The sequence below is a fragment of the Lissotriton vulgaris genome, chromosome 5, assembly GCF_964263255.1.
Source record: "Lissotriton vulgaris chromosome 5, aLisVul1.2, whole genome shotgun sequence".
NCBI lineage: Eukaryota > Metazoa > Chordata > Amphibia > Caudata > Salamandridae > Lissotriton > Lissotriton vulgaris.
In genome coordinates, this window is record NC_141693.1 from 539,947,585 (window position 1) to 539,969,944 (window position 22,360).

The window sequence follows — 22,360 nt, forward strand, 5'->3', positions numbered from 1 at the left end:
ACTCTCATTCCCCCTGGGCTAAATGTATCAAACAAAAAGAGTGTCATGCGCAAAAAGATCTGTGTATGAACACTGAGGCAAAGACTGTAAGTAAAACACTTTTAAGAACACACTGGAAATCTTTTAGGGATTTATTGGAAGCCCTCACTCACCAACCTGGTTGGTGACCTGCTTCATCATCGGGCCCACCAGGAGAAGCCGAATGCCTCCCTGGTTTGCTACAACGCCAGGTTACTGCGGAGCTGGTTGTTGTGACAGTGATATGAAAACAGTGATTTAAAAATGTCTAAAACTGTACCAAACAAAAATGTTATTCATTGGTCAGTTCGACATGGTTAAACCAGATTTTATCAACTATATGGAAAATGTAACTTTTATAAAGTTAGCTTTACCGTCCCGAAAGCGGACTGTGGCTTATTTGAGTAGGGGAGGTGTTTTCTTTCCTTGAGAGGAAGACCAGTTGGGGTGGGCCCTAGAACTTAATTAACCTCAAAGGGGCCTTCCCTGTCACAAGTAAATGGTAGCTGACACTTGGAAAGTCCCAGGTTTTCCCCCATAGTCAAATGGGTGCCAAACCAAGTGGAAGCAAAGCTACCACCAAAATCGTTTGCGAGTGACCACAGAGGAGGGGACTGCTCATTATCCTTGACCACCCCTCTGACTCTGCACTAGGGGAAAATGGTTCCCCATCTTGAAATTTGAAAGTGAGGGGCTGTGTGGGAATTTTTTAAGTAGAGTAGAGCAACCAAGAGCTGTTGAAATGTTGAAAGGGTTCCCCTTGGGACGTTTACCCCAGTGGCTAGGAACTGCCCAGGAGTCACCCTCTTCCACTAGCTGGTGCCAGGCATGAAAGTGGCACCCTAGGTCACCTCCTCAGAACTCTTTCTGGGCCTGCGGAAGAGCAGAGGACTGGAACTGCTGTCTATGATCTGAGAAGAGTACCGAAAGACTGGAGTTGCTCCCTCCATATGCAGAACAATGAAGTGGACTCCAAGGTGCAGTTGTCTGACCTCCAATGAGGCTGCAGGGCCGCTGCAAGAGGCCTTTTCCTGAAAATGCCTAGCTTACCACGCAATTGGTCTCTGTACGACATCCTGAAAGTCTCTGTCTTCCTCTGACGCCACAAGCAGAAAAATCTTTCTTCTGGGTTCTTTTCTTTGCTAAGGTATCAGATTCAAGTCAGGAATGAGGGAGGTCAGGTCCTCTCGTTTTCCGAATCACATCTTGCTATGCATTGTCCCTCAAATCCGCCAAGTACAAGATCGCAGTAAAAGCACCTTCCAGCACCTCGCTCTTCTCCAAGTTCCTCAGGATGATTCTGTAAGACCTCCTCTCCAGGTGTTATTCAGACTCTTCTAGAAGCTTCACTAAATGCAGGAAACTCTTCTTCTCTTGAGGATGGTTGACTTCACCTGGTTGAAAATAGAATGCTTAACACCATGGGATGGTCACCCTGCTTCAGGTTATCCAATAGGTCAAATTTTACATCTAACTTTAGCACAATGTCAGTGGCACAGTTCTGAAGAGAATAGCTTTTCAAAATTCTCAGCTTCTGATTTCTTTCTTTCTTTTTTTTCTTTTCAATTTGATAATTGCCTGGCGATTCGGTACCTTGCTGACAGTCCTTGGCAATTTTGCTGCTGTAGCACACAAGTAGTCACCTTCAAGTTGAGGTCTACAGGCTTCACTTTCATATGAATAGGCCACGTTACAACGCATGCGATACATCGCATGTCATTACAATGCGCTCTTTACAATGACCGCATTGTTACATGGCATACCATTACAATGCAAGTCGTTACAACGACTTTCCGTAGGGGGCGCTGGATGTTGGCATAGTATAATTTACTATTCCAACTCCAGTCTGTGCAACAGTAGGGAAGGTGTTGGATTTTAAATCCAACATCTTCTGTCCCCTACAGAAAGTTGTTGTAATGACTTGCGTTGGAATGGTTTGCGATGTAACAACACGGTCGTTGTAACGACTGCGTTGTAATGGCATGCAATGTAAACAAGGTTTCCCCTTTCTTACAATGAAGCATTGTTCTCTTTCACCTAGATGGTTCTGCTTCTTCCATTCTCGTTATGTTCCCTAGCTCCCTTTTTGTACTGGTGGCTTGGTGGTTAGTTAATACTGGTTTGGTTCTTCTTTTGACTGTCATCGCTTTTACTACAAATCACGGCTTGCAGATTACCAATGTAGTAATCAGTAGCCATTTAGAAGGAATATACATGTTCATCCATAGGAAGGCACCTGCCCACAAAGCACAGTGTCGTGGAGCGTGGCCCACGGCCTCTGCCATCTTGCTAGGGGTTCAAACCAGAGATAGACGTTCCAGTCCTTTTCACCCCAGACAGGAAGGAGTCTGCAACTGCATCCAGCTATCATCTAGGTCTCCTTTGATGTACTTAGTCTGCCAACTTCTTCCCCCGAGTGCTGCTCCAAGATTACCAGTGACTATGCCTCATGGCACGTCTGTCGGACATCCTACACGCTCAACGAGTTATCATATATTGCTTATGCCCTTCAGGCCTCCATTCATTGTGGGCAAAAAGAGAGGGCTGGCCTTTAATATGCCATCACTGACTGAGCCTACTTGATGTGCATTGCGTAGAGTACTAGAGAAGTCAGGAAGGAGTGTAGACTCATCCTAATTGTCTGCAGGAATAGTGACCTTTCATAATCGTAATAGCGTTATTCAATCATTAAAAAACAATCAAAAAAGCAATAAAAACATACAGATTATAAATACATAAAATATATAAAACATCCAAAGGGGAGTGTGACTATCAAGTCATACTAGCATAAGCAAAATAAAAACTAACATTAAAAGGGTTGAAACAACAGGTTTTTTCCTATGACAAAGTGCAGATTTTTAGAAGGACATACGCTAAAGCACTAAAGAGGCAAGCTAAGATACTGGATAAATTGCTGTTTTCAGTTGCATGCAACAAAGCTCCAGCTTCTCAATATTAGAAATAATAATCTTCTTATGTATTCAACATAAATTTACAGAAAAAAGTAAAATCCAATAAGGTTTGAGTGGAATACTCATCACATGGGCAAATCATAATGGATGACTTATGAAACTGCCCCATCGGGAAGCCGGAGTATCAGCTACTAATACAAGATCTGAACTTAGTGAGTAGGATCAGGTCCCTAGTGCTAATTGCCATACCCAGATAAGGTACTGGCCCGACTGTGGTGCAAATCATTAGGTCCTCCAAATTGGAGCTCTTAGGTAATTCAGTCACTTCCTTCCTTGAGGCTAGATAATAATTTTAAGCCAGCCTTTGTTGGCTAGGGTCCAAGGTTTCAAAAAAATAATGGCCTGCCCAATTTGTTGACTGTTTGTTGGATATATGAAAACCATGGTATACGGGACGCTAAGCAGCATGCGGATTACACCAGACTGAACACCGTAACAGTGGGGCTAGATTGAGCGAATCCTCCACATAAGGGAGCCCTAGCTCCTCATGAAAGGCATAGGTGGGGCAACTAACTAGCAGTGTCAGGATGTATCTGTAGGCCCTATTTTCATCTGTCTGCAGGGCACTCACATTCTAATAACCCTCAGAGCCCATAGCCATAGGTTAGAACAATTAGGCACTTTTATTTGTAGATCTCAAAGAGTGGACCTAAGGGTTTTCTGCCAGTTGAATAAAAACTCAACATCATTTGAGAATCCCAGGTTGCATTTCGACAGACCGTCTAGAAGTTCCTTGTGGGTCAAAGGTGACGCCTAAATAGGGACATTTGTGTGTTCTGGCTATGAGTTTACACAGTGTGGCCTAGCGGCAGCGCTTGAGATTCTTCGGTCCACGTCCCAAAACAACGGTCTTAAAACGGTTAGTTTCAAGATTCCATTTGGACATAAAATTCACAATCAAGTGACCTTTCATTCCAGTGTGGGCAAAATCTATATAACTTTAATCGGTCTCCTGCAGTTCTTTTTGGTTACATATAGGCAGCGCTCTGTAACGGCGGCACATAGGTTTGTAACTGTTTTTGGCTCCAGTCAGCCTCACCGTCATTCTGATGTAAAATAAGTTCTATAATTTCATACATACCTTGTTTATGTTTAGGCAATACTGCACTAAGAATGATAGTGTTGAACTGTCTCTTTTAAAAATTAAGGTATATTACTACTAAAGTTACTGTAATACAACTGTTTCAGAATCACAAATGACCTATACAGCAGTGAGTACATTTCCTGTTTTGCACCTCTAACTGATTTACCCTTCTAATTGTCTTCGCAATGGTGTGTTGCCTTTAAACAGTTTTGGACACATGATGAGCAAAGAAAAACGGGATTCCATTAGTAAGGAAGATTTGGCTAAAGCAACACTGGTCACCATCACTAATAACATTGGCTCCATTGCTCGCATGTGTGCCCTGAACGAGGTAAGTGAAGACTTTCACTGTGCGCTGTCTCTTACAATTCAGCATTGAAGATTTTAACTAAATTTTTTTGCCTAATCAGGTACTTGGGAAGATTTTTCCTGTGCAAAAGTAAATGTGCCTAGTTCTTTTGAAGACTTTTAGTAAATCTAATACGGCATAAACATATTTTTACAATGATTTTTATTTGGAACACTGTACATCACTGACTGCAAATGCTTTTTCCTGTCTGCACTCTTGGTATTTGTCACTGGAGGGCGAAACATACTGTACCGATGGTAAAAGTAAACTTTGGACTGTACATAACTGCTTTTGGACTAGTAATGACCCCAAACTATTTTTCGATATTTATATATTTTGTTACACATTATAGAGGAAGCAAATTGCAGAGAAGCTAGCTCCTAGTAATACTGATAGAATCTGCTTATTCTTGAGAGCTGATCCTCAAATGTTTAGTAAAGTTTGTTTCCCCAACAAAGAGGATCAGCAGGATCTACTGCCCCAGTCCTGAGGCCTTCATGTTCAGCCAGACAGTATTTTCCTCGTTTCCCCTGTTACTGAGAGGTTAAATTTGGATGCCATAAATAACTCCCCAATGTCTTTTGTGTGCGTCACTGAAGACTTTGAATCGGGAGTTAAAGGTGTTGGTAGTTACTCCTCTTTATTTAAAATAACAAAAGAATGTATTACATTTATTTGTAATGCAAAAAAAAAAGAACAATCTATATTAAAAAGAACATGGATATCTAATTATACGTTTCTAACTAGGAGATTTGAAGATTAAATAACCAAACTCGTGGTAAAATATAATTTCATAAACTGAAGATAAGCAGGCATTGGCGTACACTGTAGTTCAGACTTAATGTTGATTTGCTAACACATACAAACATAATTTTTTTCCATGTTGGAGATTAAAGCCATACCTGTTGGCTTTGCATTGCTTCAATCAATCAATCAAAGCATTTATATAGCGCACTACTCACCCAGAGGGTCTTGTATATAGTGGCAAATGTATACAACAATAACTCATCATTTTCATTTGCTTAACCTAAATGTGAAGAAATCTTACAAGTGTCAATTGGGAAGCATTGCATGATAGCGGCAAAGAGGAGCCTTCTTCGAGCCAGTACAAGAACGCCCACATTCTCCTTGTTTTAAGCTTCTTTACAGTGTTGCCTTGTGGCATGGAGTTCAAGCAGCATTGTACAGGGCTATCAAAGCATGGAGAACTGCAGCAGTATCTACAGAGTGAACCAACAGCAACACAACATGGATTCTTGCAGATCTTGATATTTTCAAATGTTACAAATTGTTATCTAATGGGAATAACACTCAACCCCTCCCTCTACCTTGCCTTTCATAGGTACCTTCAGGATAAACATCTCTTAATGATGACATGGCCTTAGTTGGGCAGTCACACAAACTACCCCACCAGTTTTTTATATCACTGAAGCGCATTTTCTATCCAATTGTTCCTACGGGATAGATCGTCAAGATATGCCTGTTAGTTAAACATGGTCATTGGGTGGCTTTGTTTGCTTAGTACATCAAAAGGCCCTTTCTCCTCATCTTTTTACGTGTTCCAAATTGTTCTCCATCCTTTGCTTGGCTACTTGTGATATCCTATGTAGAATGTTCATTGTTTGGAATACACTGCCTAGTGTATATTTTGATATTTGTGTATCATGAGTTACTCAATAAGCTCATAAAACTGACATTGTTGTAGAAATGATGGCCGGCTGCCACTGTCTTCATGAACGTTCTATCTTCACCATACATTTGCTGTCAGTGTCTTACTGGTCCAAAACCTCTAATACTAGTATTGAAAAGCAGCCACTTCTTTGCACTTCAACGTAAACTAAATATGGCATCAAGAAAGTATCACCACTTGGTTTGTGTACCACATTACATTGAGGTAATCTATGATGGTGTGCAGATAATATGCCACTTCTGTCTTCCTGTGGCTCAATTCCCCCCTGGCACTAGAACGCGAAAATACACATCACATCAGGTGCAAGTAGAGAAAATAATCAATGTCTGTGCAGAAACTGAAAAACGCAGTATAAGGGAGGCCCTCGTTTAAAAATGGAAACATGAAACATTCTTGCAGAGAAGCATGTAGGCACAGAGAGTGCAATCAAGGGTTTTGTGTCACATTCCTAAAAAATAAATTTAAAAAATGTAAACACTAGGAGGTGAGGTGAGGCATTGAGGACCTGAATAGTAAGGCCATGAGGGCCACAGAGGAAATTTCGTCACCATTTCCATGTGGCAAGTTGCCTCCGCAGCCCCTTTTCGAGTCTGACCAACATGAGAGTTCAGAGGAGAAGTTTGTTTATTCACACTCTCATCTCACTAATGTTGTAACATTGTTACTCACTTTGCATGGAAACTTCACTCTTCTGACTGCTCATCTTCATACAACTAATTAAACTCTGTTGTGCGATGGCAACCCTTGAAGTGAGTGAAAAGTCACCCTTAGATACAAAAAGCTAAATGTATATCTTTCTAAATGTATATTGTGTGCTACGTACGTACCAAATTACAATTACCCAGTGTTAGAACCTGGGATGTCAGGTCACCTAGGTAGCCTGGCCTAGGGGCAAGACATGCAATTCTAGAGGCACAGTGTGAAGGTTGCAAACCACCCAGCAGTAATTCCACGCAACAACACTTAAAAAGGACACTACACCAATTTGTTATGAAAATATGTACTGGTTTATAAAAATAATTTCTCTGCTTTTTGGTTTCAAAATTTACAATTTAGGCATTTCAATTTGTCTTGGAAGCAATTACTATACTCATGAACTACTAACACAATTTAGCAACCAGTATTTACAGTACCATATATTTAGTCACACACCATAACTCTGTCTGGCAGGTAACACTTACACTTCCATAGGCCGGTTAGAAATGGCCTGTACTCTACAGTTGGTCTCAGAAATAGCGATTATACTTTTAAACTGCTATGCAACTTATCAATTAATGTTAACAGTACATTACATTTAGTCACACACCATAACCATATCTGGCAGGTAACCCTTATCCTTTCATAGGCCAGTTAAATATGCATTGTGCTTTGCTTTTGCTCCTCAGAAATTCTACTCCACCCGGGGGGGGGCAAGCTGTCATGAATTGTCAAGAGCCCGGGGTTCAATGAGGCCTTTATACTTCCTTCACCCCTCAGGTAAAATCAGGCTTCTTGAATCGGTGAATTTTAGTAAGTTATGCCACTCGTTTTTCAGGCCCTCCACCCCCTTCTGCTAATCAGTGCTGCCCCGTGTGGGGAAGAAGACAGACGACCAGGAGGCCTAACCAGCTCTCCCTTGCCACCCCTCACTCTTCCCGGCTTACTTGTGAGGGCGGCCAGCAGGCGGTTCTTCCGCTCACCCACTGTGCCTCCAAACGCTTCTCCTCCGGTGGTCGGCCTCCTCGCCCCCTTGCAGAGGAGCGGAGACCCTCCCAGGTGCAACCCGGGCCGCTGTTACGGTGATTCCGCCACTCGAGCGGCGGCTCCTCAGGTTTCCCTTCCCGCTCGCGCCAGCTCTCTCAGGAGGCGCTCGAGCTGGGAAGAGGTGTCTCCACACACGCAACCAGCCGCCGAAGGGATCCCGACGCTCTCCCTCCCTCTGGGCTGGGACGCGCACACTTCTGGGCATGCGCGAGGCGTTCACACTGCACCGCCTCGCTTCCAGACCCGCCTCCGCTCCCGCCTTCCGCCGCGCTGGCTCCGCTGGCGAGACGCTGCTTCTTCCGGGCCTGCTCGGTCCTAGGCCCCTCCTGCTCTAAGGAAGTGGGATCGCCTGGGGCATGCGCGGTAGCGCTCCAGAGTCAGTCAAAATACGATCTTGTTTCACCTCGGGGAAAACGCTGCCACAGCGCGCGATCTGTGCCCCAGGGGTCCCGCTCCTGTTTTACTCAAGAGAACGAGTTCCTAGCCCCTCGCTTCCCACCTAACAGGCTAAGAGACTTGCCACACACCACAGGGCCAGTCAGGGGTAAGGAATTCTTGGAATTGGTCAGTGGAAGTACTTCCTTTCCACTCTATAGCGAGGAGGGCGGAATAATAAGGGGGGCTCCTTCAGAATAAAGCCACAGAGCTCTTCTTCAGCACTAATCCTCTATCCCTCCTTACTGAACAGACTTGGGGTACAGGGAAACTCTTAGTTCAGCTCCCAGGGCAGGGTTCTTCTCAGCTCCCAAGACTACTGGAATTAACCCTTTCACCTATCTGTCCAGGATCAGCAAGATGAACTAACTTGGCTAGGACAACAGGAAATGGGAGGTGGAAAAGCCTTGACAGAGGGCTACCCTTGTAGAGTAAACCACCCTTCAGGATCCTACCCCTACCCCTACCAGACCTCAGCCTTCACTCTAGCTGCTCCTCACTGACAGACAAAATGGCTGCCCAGCATTCCATCTTATATAGGCTGACCCTCAGTGGTCCAGAATGGACCAGAAGGTTCTGGAACGCCCTATACTAGTCCATGGGCAAGTTCTGGGTTTGGCAGTTAGGGCAGTTGGTAGCCACCATTTTGTGGTTCCAACTTTTCCTGTCAGAACAGGCCTCTGGGCCTGAGGTGAAAAACTATGAGGGGAAAAAGAACACCTATCCCCTTGGCCAACACCTAGAAAAAAGTCAGTGGACAAAAATTATTAAGGTTATGAGGGGCAAAAAGGGGACAAAATAAATAATAATTTGGAGAGACTACGCAAAAAGCCAGACAGGTCTAACACGCGTCCCCCCCAGCTGAAAGTGGGGAGAACTACCCAACCCCTTGGGAGTCCTCATCACTAAGGCGGAAATACCTGGAGAGACCGTCTGCATTGGCGTGGTCCACTCCAGGCCGATGTTCCACCCGGAAGTCCATTCCCTGTAGGGAGATGGACCACCTCAACAGCTTGGGATTTTCCCCCTTCATTTGCATCAGCCAACGAAGGGGTCGGTGGTCAGTCTGAACCAGGAAGTGCGAGCCAAAGAGGTATGGCCGCAGCTTCTTCAGAGCCCACACCACCGCAAAAGCTTCCCTCTCAATTGCACTCCACTTCTGTTCCCGGGGAAGCAGTCTCCTGGATAAGAAGACTACAGGCTGATCCAGGCCCTCTTCATTTAGTTGCGATAACACTGCCCCAATGCCATGTTCTGATGCATCTGTTTGGACAATGAACTCCTTGGAGAAGTCTGGGGCCTTCAGGACCGGTGCCGCACACATTGCCTGCTTCAATTTCTCAAAAGCTTGCTGACAAGCTCCCGTCCAAACTACCCGTCGAGGTTGTTTCTTTGAGGTGAGCTCTGTGAGGGGCGCTACAATAGTGCCATACCCCTTCACAAAGCGACGGTAGTAGCCTGTGAGGCCCAGGAAAGCTCGGACCTCAGTCTGTGTCTTGGGGGGTTCCCAGGCCATGATTGCCTCAATCTTCGCCTGCAGGGGCTGCACCGTCCCCCTACCCACCAAGTGTCCAAGGTACACAACCGACCCCTGCCCAATCTGACATTTGCTGGCCTTGATTGTCAATCCAGCTTGTTTCAGGGCCTGGAGAACTGCTTGCAAATGCTGCAAATGGTCCTCCCAACTGCTACTGAAGACAGCAATGTCATCCAGATAAGCAGCAGAGAAACTCTCCATTCCAGAGAGGACCTGGTTCACCAGCCGCTGAAATGTGGCAGGGGCATTCTTGAGCCCGAAGGGCATCACACAGAACTGGAAGTGTCCCTCAGGCGTGGAGAAGGCTGACCTTTCCCTTGCTCCATCTGTCAAGGAGATCTGCCAGTACCCCGAAGTGAGGTCAAAGGTACTCAGATATTGGGCAGCTCCTAGCCGGTCAATTAATTCATCCGCCCTAGGGATCGGATGAGCATCAGTCTTTGTCACTGAGTTCAGTCCTCGGTAATCCACACAGAACCTCAGTTCGGGTGTGGTGCCTGGTGGTGCGGCTTTTGGCACGAGCACCACCGGACTGGACCAAGGGCTGTTGGAAGGTTCAAGAACTCCCAGCTCTAGCATCTTGGCAACCTCTCCATGGATACTAGCCTTCACCTTGTCGGACAGCCGGTAGGTCTTCGACTTCACTGGTGGGCTGTCCCCTGTGTCCACGTCATGGGTACACAGGTGAGTCCTTCCCGGGACAAGGGAGAACAACGTAGAGTAGTGCTCCAGGATCTGGCGGCAGTCCTCCCGTTGCTCAGGAGTTAGAGTGGGAGAGAGAATCACTCCCTCCACTGACCCATCCTTCTCTTGAGACGAAAATAGATCTGGGAGAGGTTCGCTTTCCGCTTCCTCTTCCCCGTCAGTCACCATCATCAACATGACTTCGGGCCTCTCATGGTGGGGTTTGAGACGGTTGGCATGCATCACCCGTAGGGGCTGTCGAGGGGTCTTAAGGTCCACCAGGTATGTGGCCTTACCCTTCTTCTCCAACACTTCAAAGGGGCCTGTCCAGCGATCCTGGAGGGCACTAAGCTCTCCAGGCTCCATCACCCACACCTTCTGGCCAGGCTCCAATTCCACCTGGTGAGCATTGTGGTCATACCACTCCTTCATGACTGCCTGGCTGGCCTCCAAGTTGTCAGAAGCTTGTTCCACAACTTCGCCATTTGGCTCCTGAAGGCCAGCATATAGCTCACCACATCCTGGGGGGGTTTCCTGGGAGACTTCTCCCAACCATCCTTCACCAGGCTGAGAGGACCGCGTACAGGGTGCCCATACAGAAGTTCAAAGGGGCTGAAGCCCACTCCCTTCTGTGGCACTTCCCTGTAGGAAAAGAGCAAACAGGGTAGGAGGACGTCCCATTTCCTCTGCAGGCTTTCGGGCAGACTCCTGATCATGCCCTTCAAGGTTTTATTGAACCTCTCAACCAGTCCATTTGACTGGGGGTGATAAGGAGTGGTGAACCGGTATGTCACTCCACACTCCTTCCACATTGCCCGCATGTAAGCTGACATGAAGTTGGTCCCCCTGTCGGACACAACTTCCTTGGGAAATCCCACTCGGGTAAAGATCCCCATTAGGGCTCTAGCCACTACAGGTGCAGTGACTGTCCTCAGAGGAATTGCCTCTGGGTACCGTGTGGCATGATCCACCAGAACCAGGATAAACCTGTGACCAGCTGTTGTTGGTGGATCTAATGGCCCGACAATGTCGATGCCCACCCTCTCAAAGGGTGTGCTAACGACTGGAAGTGGTTCCAGGGGAGCCTTTAGCTTCACCCCTGTTTTCCCACTGGCCTGGCAGGTTACACATGTCCGACAGTAAGTGTTGGACGCCACTTTCATCTGAGGCCAGTAAAAGTGGAGGACAAGCCGTGCAAAGGTCTTGTCCTGGCCTAAGTGGCCTGCCAGGGGTATAGCATGAGCCAATTCCAAAAGAAAGGCTCGGTATTGTTGCGGGACTACCAAGGCCCTTGACGAACCAGGTAAGGGTACCTTGGGTTCACTGTAGAGGAGTCCATCCTCCCAGTAAATATGGTAGTGTCCCGTAACATCACCTGCTGCTTGGGCTTCAGCCTGTCGCCTCAGTCCCTCGAGGATGGGGCACTCCCTCTGCCCCTTACAGAATTCCTCTCTGGTAGGACCTCCCTCCACATGCCATTCAGCAGGGATGGGTAAATCCTCCAGAGAGTCTACTTCCCCCTCCACGGACTCCTGGTCCACCGCCGCAGGTGGCCGATCTGTCACATGGGGTGTGGAAGCCGGAGCAGGCTCTTCCTGTCTCCGGGTCTGTCCCTTTTTAGCAGCGGGTTGGGCCATTGTTCCAGGCTCCAACCCAGGCGAACTCCCTCTCCGGGCAGCCGCAGACCGTGTGCTCACACAGGCCCAGTCAGGTGTACCCAGCATCGCAGAATGCGTCCGGTATTCCACCTCTCTCCAAGTGTTGTGTTCCATGTCATTCCCCAACAGACAATCGACTGGCACGGCAGGGCTTACGGCAACTCGAAGGGAACCTGCAACCCCCTCCCACTCAAAGGGAACCTCAGCCACTGGATAGTGACCCATTCTGCCGTCAGCCATCGCGGCGGGGTGGAGTAAATTAAGAACCACCTGCTCTGGAGACACCAGTTGACTTCTCACCATAGTCATACTGGCTCCTGTATCTCTCAGAGCCTCCCCTCTCTGGCCATTGATGATGACCCATTGCCCATACTTTGTAGTATTTGGGGGCACCTGGATCTTTGGAACCATCTCCCGCTCTCCCAGGGACACTAAGGTGACACCCGCCCACTCACCCCCCTTATCTAAGGGCAACTCCTCCCCGAGCGCTACACTAGCTACTCCCGGTGACTTTCCTCCAGTGGGAGGGGGTGGTCTCTTTGGGCATCTGACATCTCCCTTATAATGTCCAACACCACCACATTCAAAACAGTGGAGAACCCTTGGCTGCTGGCTTTGGCCAGGATTAGGGTTTCTGGGCGGGTTTGCCTTAGGGGTGAAACCTGCTCCCTTTCCTTGGAAATTATTTTGGGGACCTTTGGAGAACTCCTTCTTTTTATCTCCCCCCTCCTTCTTCTGGGGGGCGCCCTGTCCGGCTTTTTGAGAATCCCCTCCTGTCCCCTTTGAGGACACCCGGGTACTTGCCCAGGTATCCGCCTCCTCTGCAAGCTTCCGGGGATTGGTCAGCTTGCTGTCCACCAGGTGTTGGCGCAGCTCGGGAAAACATTTCTCGAGGAGGTGTTCTTTCAAAAAGAGATTGTACAGCCCCTCCATAATCCTTCACCTCGCTGCCCTGGACCCAACCCTCCAAAGCTTTCTTGGCGTAATCCAAGAAGTCTACCCAATTCTGGGTACTCAGTTTGTGACTTCCACTGAATTTCTGTCTGTATCTTTCAGGGGTAAGTCCAAACTTCTTCACCAGTGCCACCTTCATTGTAGGGTAGTGGGTTTGCTCATCCTGCTCCAGAGCCAACAAGGTGTCTCTGCCAGCAGGTGGCATGTATTTATACAGCCCACCCCCCCAGTGAGTTTCCAGGATCCCGTGAGCCCTTAGAGAAACTTCGTAGGCGGCCAACCATTTGGCAATGTCATCGCCTGTGGTGTAACTGGCAACGACATCTTTGGGTAGATAGGGTCTGGATTCCCTGGTATTCACCTTAGTTTCGCTGCCACCATTATCTGAATTGGAAGACCTTAGGGTTAAAGCTTGTAGGTCCATCTCTTTAATGGTTCGCTCATGGGCTAACCTCTTGTCCTCCCTTTCCATATCCATTCTAGCTAATTCCAACCTCATTCTCCTCTCCTCCCTCCTATCCTCTAACTCGGCGTCAGTTAAACCCCTCTCTGAGACGCTGCTGCCCACCCTTGAAGGTGTCCTGGGACCTGTCAGTAGATTCCCCCCTCCAGCTTGGTACAACATTGCAGTCTCAAGGACAGTGTCCCTGTCACTCCCTTCTGGGTCCGGTTCCTCCCCGGAATGAGCCTCCACCCATGCCCTTATGCTTGTCAGCAACTCGCCTTTCCTGGCACCTTTTTTAAAGAATACCCCCTGTTGCTGGCACCATTCTTTGAGTTGGGTCACAGTGTAAGATTCAAGCTCTTCCAAATTAAATTCCATTTTTCACTATGGAATAAAATTAACACACAGGAGAAAACCAAGAAGTGACCTGAGGTTAACCTCCACCCACCACCAGAAATAAATTTGGAAAAAACAAAATTCAAATTAGGAGGGCCGCAAGGAGAAAACTCCTGGTGTAGGCCAGTGTATTGCGTTGAATTACTATTGAGTAGCTGCAACCAAGTCAGAATCCCACCGCTAGGCACCAATCTGTTAGAACCTGGGATGTCAGGTCACCTAGGTAGCCTGGCCTAGGGGCAAGACATGCGATTCTAGAGGCACAGTGTGAAGGTTGCAAACCACCCAGCAGTAATTCCACGCAACAACACTTAAAAAGGACACTACACCAATTTGTTATGAAAATATGTACTGGTTTATAAAAATAATATCTCTGCTTTTTGGTTTCAAAATTTACAATTTAGGCATTTCAATTTGTCTTGGAAGCAATTTCTATACTCCTGAACTACTAACACAATTTAGCAACCAGTATTTACAGTACCATATATTTAGTCACACACCATAACTCTGTCTGGCAGGTAACACTTACACTTCCATAGGCCGGTTAGAAATGGCCTGTACTCTGCAGTTGGTCTCAGAAATAGCGATTATACTTTTAAACTGCTATGCAATTTATCAATTAATGTTAACAGTACATTACATTTAGTCACACACCATAACCATATCTGGCAGGTAACCCTTATCCTTTCATAGGCCAGTTAAATATGCATTGTGCTTTGCTTTTGCTCCTCAGAAATTCTACTCCACCCGGGGGGGGGGCAAGCTGTCATGAATTGTCAAGAGCCCGGGGTTCAATGAGGCCTTTATACTTCCTTCACCCCTCAGGTAAAATCAGGCTTCTTGAATCGGTGAATTTTAGTAAGTTATGCCACTCGTTTTTCAGGCCCTCCACCCCCTTCTTCTAGATCAGTGCTGCCCCGTGTGGGGAAGAAGACAGACGGTCAGGAGGCCTAACCAGCTCTCCCTCGCCACCCCTCACTCTTCCCGGCTTACTTGTGAGGGCGGCCAGCAGGCGGTTCTTCCGCTCACCCACTGTGCCTCCAAACACTTCTCCTCCGGTGGTCGGCCTCCTCGCCCCCTTGCAGAGGAGCGGAGACCCTCCCAGGTGCAACCCGGGCCGCTGTTACGGTGATTCCGCCACTCGAGCGGCGGCTCCTCAGGTTTCCCTTCCCGCTCGCGCCAGCTCTCTCAGGAGGCGCTCGAGCAGGGAAGAGGTGTCTCCACACACGCGACCAGCCGCCGAAGGGATCCCGACGCGCTCCCTCACTCTGGGCTGGGACGCGCACACTTCTGGGAATGCGCGAGGCGTTCACACTGCACCGCCTCGCTTCCAGACCCGCCTCCGCTCCCGCCTTCCGCCGCGCTGGCTCCTCTGGCGAGACGCTGCTTCTTCCGGGCCTGCTCGGTCCTAGGCCCCTCCTGCTCTAAGGAAGTGGGATCGCCTGGGGCATGCGCGGTAGCGCTCCAGAGTCAGTCAAAATACGGTCTTGTTTCGCCTCGGGGAAAACGCTGCCACAGCGCGCGATCGGTGCCCCAGGGGTCCCGCTCCTGTTTTACTCAAGAGAACGAGTTCCTAGCCCCTCGCTTCCCACCTAACAGGCTAAGAGACTTGCCACACACCACAGGGCCAGTCAGGGGTAAGGAATTCTTGGAATTGTTCAGTGGAAGTACTTCCTTTCCACTCTATAGCGAGGAGGGGAGAATAATAAGGGGGGCTCCTTCAGAATAAAGCCACAGAGCTCTTCTTCAGCACTAATCCCCTATCCCTCCTTACTGAACAGACTAGGGGCACAGGGAAACTCTTAGTTCAGCTCCCAGGGCAGGGTTCTTCTCAGCTCCCAAAACTACTCGAATTAACCCTTTCACCTATCTGTCCAGGATCAGCAGGATGAACTAACTTGGCTAGGACAACAGGAAATGGGAGGTGGAAAAGCCTTGACAGAGGGCTACCCTTGTAGAGTAAACCACCCTTCAGGGTCCTACCCCTACCAGACCTCAGCCTTCACTCTAGCTGCTCCTCACTGACAGACAAAATGGCTGCCCAGCATTCCGCCTTATATAGGCTGACCCTCAGTGGTCCAGAATGGACCAGAAGGTTCTGGAACGCCCTATACTAGTCCATGGGCAAGTTCTGGGTTTGGCAGTTAGGGCAGTTGGTAGCCACCATTTTGTGGTTCCAACTTTTCCTGTCAGAACAGGCCTCTGGGCCTGAGGTGAAAAACTATGAGGGGAAAAAGAACACCTATGCCCTTGGCCAACACCTAGAAAAAAGTCAGTGGATAAAACTTATAAAGGGTATGAGGGGCAAAAAGGAGAAAAAATAAATAATAATTTGGAGGGACTACGCAAAAAGCCAGACAGGTCTAACACCCAGTGTCTTAGTTTCCAAGAGTTTCCTATGTGTTGTCCGTATAGGGCATGTATTCAGTTTGTAGTGAGAAGAACGGTAAACATCTAGTTCAAAGTTCTTTCCTTCAATGTCAGATCAGTACTAATAATATTTATCATGATCGATGATGCTGTCCACTAGACATCTGGCCTACCTTGGCTACTGGTAGTCAGGGCAGAATCTAAACAGGAACCTGGACATCAGTCCCCCTTTGTGTAGTGGTGCCATGTTGAATTTGGTGGTACGGAAGGGGTTTCTTTCTACAGAAAGGTATCTTGCCCTGTATGGTGCTTCTGGTCTAATTCAAGCTTGTTCCCTCATGGGTGATTTTGTATGGATTTGGGTTGAGGACTTGTTGCCTCATGATGGTCTCTAGATGCATCCTATGCAACAACTGTTGTCCCAATAATGGAATCATGAGTCCCATCTCTCTGCCACACCCCATCCCCCAGTATGTACTGCTACTTAATTTTTATAGTGTGAAGGGGATATATAATGGTGGTCCTTTGAGAGAGTAAGTAGGCAGATCTATTGTTTTTGTTATGGTGTCAACAATGCTGAAAGCAACCATGTGGCTTTGCTTACTCTTCATCCCGCTGTATTCCAAGACAACTGCCTCTTCAAAGTTTATTTTGGAAGCTTCTCAGTTACATGCAAATTCACGACATTCTCATTGGAAGGTGAATATAGTTATGGTGTTGAATCATTTCTTTTTGACTGCAGGATTTTTAGTGTACACTAACCACACAACTACATTATTTTACACAAAAAGCATGCTGTTTTTGGTCTTCATTTTGGCTTTGGAGTGGAGTGTACTTATCAAAGAAATTGAGTATTAAGAAATTGAGTTTTAAGATGTTGACCAATCAGATGTACAGAACTCTAAAACAGACTGCCATTTCTTCCAACAATCCAGTTGGTCTCTCTTCTTTGTCCAAGATGTCCGCTCCTCTGTGCTGCTGTTCGGTGCTGCAGGAGAAAACCAGATGTTTCACTGTTTGCTAATTATGTGGCAGCTTTACACTTTTCTTACGTGCTACCAAATTGCACAGCCTAGATGTATATACTATTATTTTTCTAATCAGCTGCCTAGTGCAGGAAGATGTAATGGACACCAGCAGATAGTTCACTCAAGCGTAGTTGGGTGTAGACAAAAATTACAGACTTCCTTGTATCTGGCCTGTGAACAGAGGAACATTGGGTGCAGGCTCTCCTGGGCCCCAGGTACCACGATACCCAATGGTGTGATTTTTGGATTCTGTTTTGAATTTGTGGCTTCATCGAGAGAACTTCATAAGGGAACATAGGAAGGTCCTCAGCAAGCACAAGTGTTTGAATTCCTCTCCATGGGTACACATACTCTTCAAAATTACTCTGGGCACTCTGTTGGTCATGTTCAGACTTCTCTACAGTAAAGCCTAAAACTGAAGTGTGACTTCTGTCTGTGGACTGTTGTGAAAACTCACACTTCGAATACCCATTTCCTGGTAAATTTCACTCAAAAGCTCCCATTTGATTGTTTCGATTCATACCTAGTGTGGTCCCCTCCCATTGCGTTTTAGCTGTTTTGCCATGTTAGGAACTAGCAAATTGCATCGCTGATTTAAAAAGTGTTCATCACTGTCTGGGTGCCTACATTCTCCATTTCAGCTCTCCGGGGCATCTCAGTTGGAAGCCTGCACAAATATTTAGCACTTCTTAAAAATTGACTCAAGTGAGGAACGAGGATAGGTACCCAAATGTTTATATATTGTCCTCCATCATCTTTACATTGGCAACACAGCACATTGTAATGTGCCACCATTTTGTAGCTTAAAAGCATCCCACAATATGTTTCTTTATGTACCTTTGAATGATGCGAAAACTGAATTGGAGTCTGCAACTTTTAAAGATTAATATGCCACTAATGTGATGACACCCTGAGTCCATGACAACCAACTTACTTTGCATGTTTGCTTCACATTTATGTATGTCTTTCTATTTTTTAAACTTCCAGAATATCGATAGGGTTGTTTTTGTTGGAAACTTTCTGAGAATCAATATGGTGTCCATGAAGCTGCTTGCCTACGCCATGGATTACTGGTCAAACGGACAGTTGAAAGCCCTGTTTCTGGAGCATGAGGTACAGCATAAGTACAATACGAGTTTGGAAAACAATGCTGAAGTTACAGAAACATACAATCAAATTTCTTTTAATAACAAGTGTAAAGACGTTTAATTTTACTCTGTTTATGGTGAATTATTTTCCTTTTTTTAATCTTTTAGATGGCCCTGATTTTATAAAATGAATGCATTAATGTACATATTGCTTTAATATTTTAAAGTTCATTGTGTTTGTTGTGTTTTAAACGTTGCTTCCTTTGGCTTTATGATTATAGGTTTAATGGGTTGGAGTTTCGTGTTTCTTTTTTTCCATACAAAGGAAACTTGAGACCAGCCATGCATCAGTTCTTTTAAGATTATAGTGTGTTCTAATCCCCTCTTTGGGATCTTGAGTGCTGTCAATACCATGGTAGGGTCTGGTCATTTCTTAAATGATTAATCACATTGACTCACCATAAAGAAAGTTCTTGGCGAGCTGAGAATGCTAGGCAAACTACCTTGCAGATGTTTCACTTGACCTGCGAGCATGTGGATGTGTCAAATGCTGGGTATTTTCCTGGGCTTTAATATGTGCAAACAAGCTTTACTGAGCTCCCTCTTGATGTCAAAAGCATAAGAGAATGTAATGGGTCTCCCTTCAAGGTCCTGGTTCATACACTATGGATTAGATTCTCACACCGTGTATAGCTTGAAGTTCTGATAGCTTTCCATCTAAACCATACATCTGAAGCAGAACTTATTTGTTGCCACTAGTCATTAATGGACTACCGACCAATACTTTTGTGACAGAAGAGTTTGCGTTTTTCTGGGTTAAAGTACTTCAGGGGTTTCTTATTTGGTTGGACCAGCTGTTATACACTACCCCCACGTTTTCCTCCATGCTGCCACATTTACTCCACCCAGTCTCACTCAGTCATCTTACCCCTAGTTACTCCACTGCTTTTTGACAACCTTGCTGATGCCGGTAATCCATACAGTTGGTGGCACTTGCGCTGCTTAATCAGGGTGCAGTTCGAAGTTATTTTCTGGGAGCAAGGGTTCTGGTAGTATTTGGACCCTCTCAGACCTTTGGATACTCAGTCTGTGAAGGAGCCCTTTATCATTGTTTCCCTATATCAAATCATATCTGCTCCTTCCGACAAAGACTATGTCTGTACAGTGGACTTGAAAGAATGGGTTATTTGTCTGCACAGGGTTAACCCATAGTGTACGTATTACAACTTCTGTTGTACCCTGAACATGTCACCATGTATCTTTAAAAAAGTCTTGCTAGTGGTGGAAGATCCCTTGAGATGTCAAGGGACCTGCAACCGTCCATATCTGGTGAGAGCAGTCTTGCCCAAGGCTCCTCCCAGCAAGTACCATCTCTCCATTTAGGCTCCAAATTCTTCTCTGGTCCATGCGCAGGGCTGCACTACATTGGTGTCTAGCTAAGCCCTAACTTCTCCCTACTGGTAAAGACAGTAGCACCTAAAGATGTGACTTCAAGAATCAAGACCATCAGTGAATATAGCAAGGACTCCCCTACTGACCAGACCTATCTCATGTACAAATAACGTTAATACTCACTTAGAAATATATCACACACTCAGTAGAAGAGAGGTCAGGTAGGAATTTTCTGGGAAATTGAGATTTGAAATGACTGGGAAAAAATGGTTAAACACTGGCCACAGATTTTACTTTTGACCGATGATCTTAGCAGTTTTACATAGATATGCTTAGCTAAAGTTCAAAAATAGCTTATACACTCAAATCGTAAGGCTCCTGTAAGGATTTGTCAATTCCTGTTATCGCTCATGTGACTCTGTTTTGTAAGTTCACAGATTATTTTCCTTTTAAGAGACTGAAGAGGTTATCTCTCAATTTCTAGCTTCATTTTCCACAGAAAGATAAACCACTTCCTGGTCGTAACTCAAACATAAATTTACATCAAGAGCAGCCTTCTGCATTAGATACACTTTTTACACTTCTGACCTCTGAAGTATTTCCGCAGATAATATGCCAAGTATTTCTTAGATTTGAGCTGCTTACATTTGATTACCCATTTCCTGCTAACTCAAGCGCACATGATGCTAAACAATACAAACTTAAATGTTTTACTTTAGCAGGGTCACACAAAAGAGTTAAAAACTATCTTGCCTGGGAGCCCAAAAATCTTTAAGATAAGACAAGGTAGAGAAACCAAGTCGGAGGTAGAGGGGAGGAGGAGAGGTTTAGATAAATAGAATACACAGAGGTCAAAGAGAAGAGAAGGTTCCCTTTCAAGGTGGGGTCCCTGGGCAATACCCCGCATTGTCGTCTATTATTTTGTCCTGGCAGAAACTATCTATGTGTCGGTGTGGTGGGGCTTAGAGGATGGTAATACATACAACAGAAACTGGTGCATGCAGACGTAAGTGTAAAAAGAATCCCATGAGCATTTTGCAGGCAAGCGAAATGCTTCTCCTACCCCAATAGTTGAGTAAGTGTTGGTGATTGCTCCACTTGGCACTGGCATATGTAATGCTAAAACAGATTAAAGTTCATGAACAAATTGCTAGTTTAACAAACCTGTAAGGCCTAGTTTCCATTGGCTTCTCTACTTGTAAGCAGTTTTTGTGCACATGATTTCTTTAAACTTGTTTATAATAATTGCCACATCTTTATCATTGTTCCTTTTCTTAGGGTTATTTCGGAGCTGTTGGGGCTCTACTGGAGTTGTTGAAAATGACAGACCATCAATGAAGATCACACTGGAAGTGTTGCACTCTCTAAAACTGCTGCTGAAATTACTAAAAGGCTCCGGAGGGAGGGGAATGAAGCCATTCTAACAGTTGTTCCTGCTGGATTTGTAAATAATGTAAAATCGTTTTAGCCAACTATCCGCTTTTGGGTTTTGAAGTTGTAAATCAAAATTCGAGCTTGGGATAAAATAATTGTTTTCTGTTGACTGTATTTTTAAATGAAACAAATGTGCGAAATGGCCAAATATAATGAAACAATTTTATGTATTTAATAAGCTGTATACTATTTAAATAGGACCTACATGTGAGAAACCATGTTTTCTTCCTCTTATTGGGTTTACTGATTCATATGACAAATGTCCTTTTTCCGCCAGCCAAGGCATTTTCCTCTTGTATTTTTCATGACATTTCATGATTTTAGATCTTGGTTTCAAATGAAACTATAAAGCTGGTGCATGTACTGTAACACTAAGATCTTTGATTCTGGTGCACTTGTATTTAAAAAGAGTCATGCAAAATCGATTTATCTATAAAAAAAAAACATGAAAACGTTGACCTTCGTTTGAAATTGTGAGTTTATATTTGTAGTTGGAAAATGCTTTTTCGGGTTGATGAATTCTGTTTAACCCCTTCCATGCTCATGATGGAACGGTTCCGTCATGAGCGTCGGTTGAGCTGTGCTCATGACGGAACCATTCCGTCACGAGCCGATAGGCTCATTAGAACCTTCAGCACAGCGCAAAAATTTGCGCCGCGCTGAAGGGGTTAAAACAATAATGTTTCTGCATCCTGCTTGCAGAGCTTTCAGTACTCCTGGCTTATAGCTCTGAAGAAGGCAATACACAGGATTGCTTTTTGGAATACAATTCTAATAATACCTTAAGTATATAATTATTATGTTGTACACTTTTTTTTTTTTTAGCAGAAACAAATGAGCACTGCTCTTATGCCCTGCATGGACAAATGAAACCACACTTTGCTACTGCAGTAAGATTAAATTACCACACAAGAGACTTTCGCATTGAGGTGTTTGATAAGTTGGGTGCCCAGCCATGGAGTTAAGGATCATGTGCTTTCTTGTACTATGTCCAAAGATGTAGTGGGCAGATGAAAAACTCTTTTATTAACCTTAACCAGATGAGTTTTTGGCTAGGCCAGGCTGTGCAATAAAATGATCCCA

General features: G+C 45.6%; 1 protein-coding gene across 4 annotated transcripts in view; it reads left to right on the forward strand.

The window, feature by feature from the left end:
* PANK1 (pantothenate kinase 1) overlaps positions 1-21,733 on the forward strand; it is a 180,122-nt gene extending 158,389 nt beyond the window's left edge. For all 4 annotated transcript variants that reach the window (XM_086921982.1, XM_086921983.1, XM_086921984.1 and 1 more), the window contains 3 exons: positions 4,282-4,405; positions 18,351-18,476; positions 21,122-21,733. In XM_086921982.1, coding sequence (XP_086778108.1) covers positions 4,282-4,405; positions 18,351-18,476; positions 21,122-21,181 — 310 coding nt within the window. In that variant the 3' untranslated portion in view covers positions 21,182-21,733. The remainder of the gene's footprint in view (positions 1-4,281; positions 4,406-18,350; positions 18,477-21,121) is intronic.
* Positions 21,734-22,360: the final 627 nt, after the last annotated feature.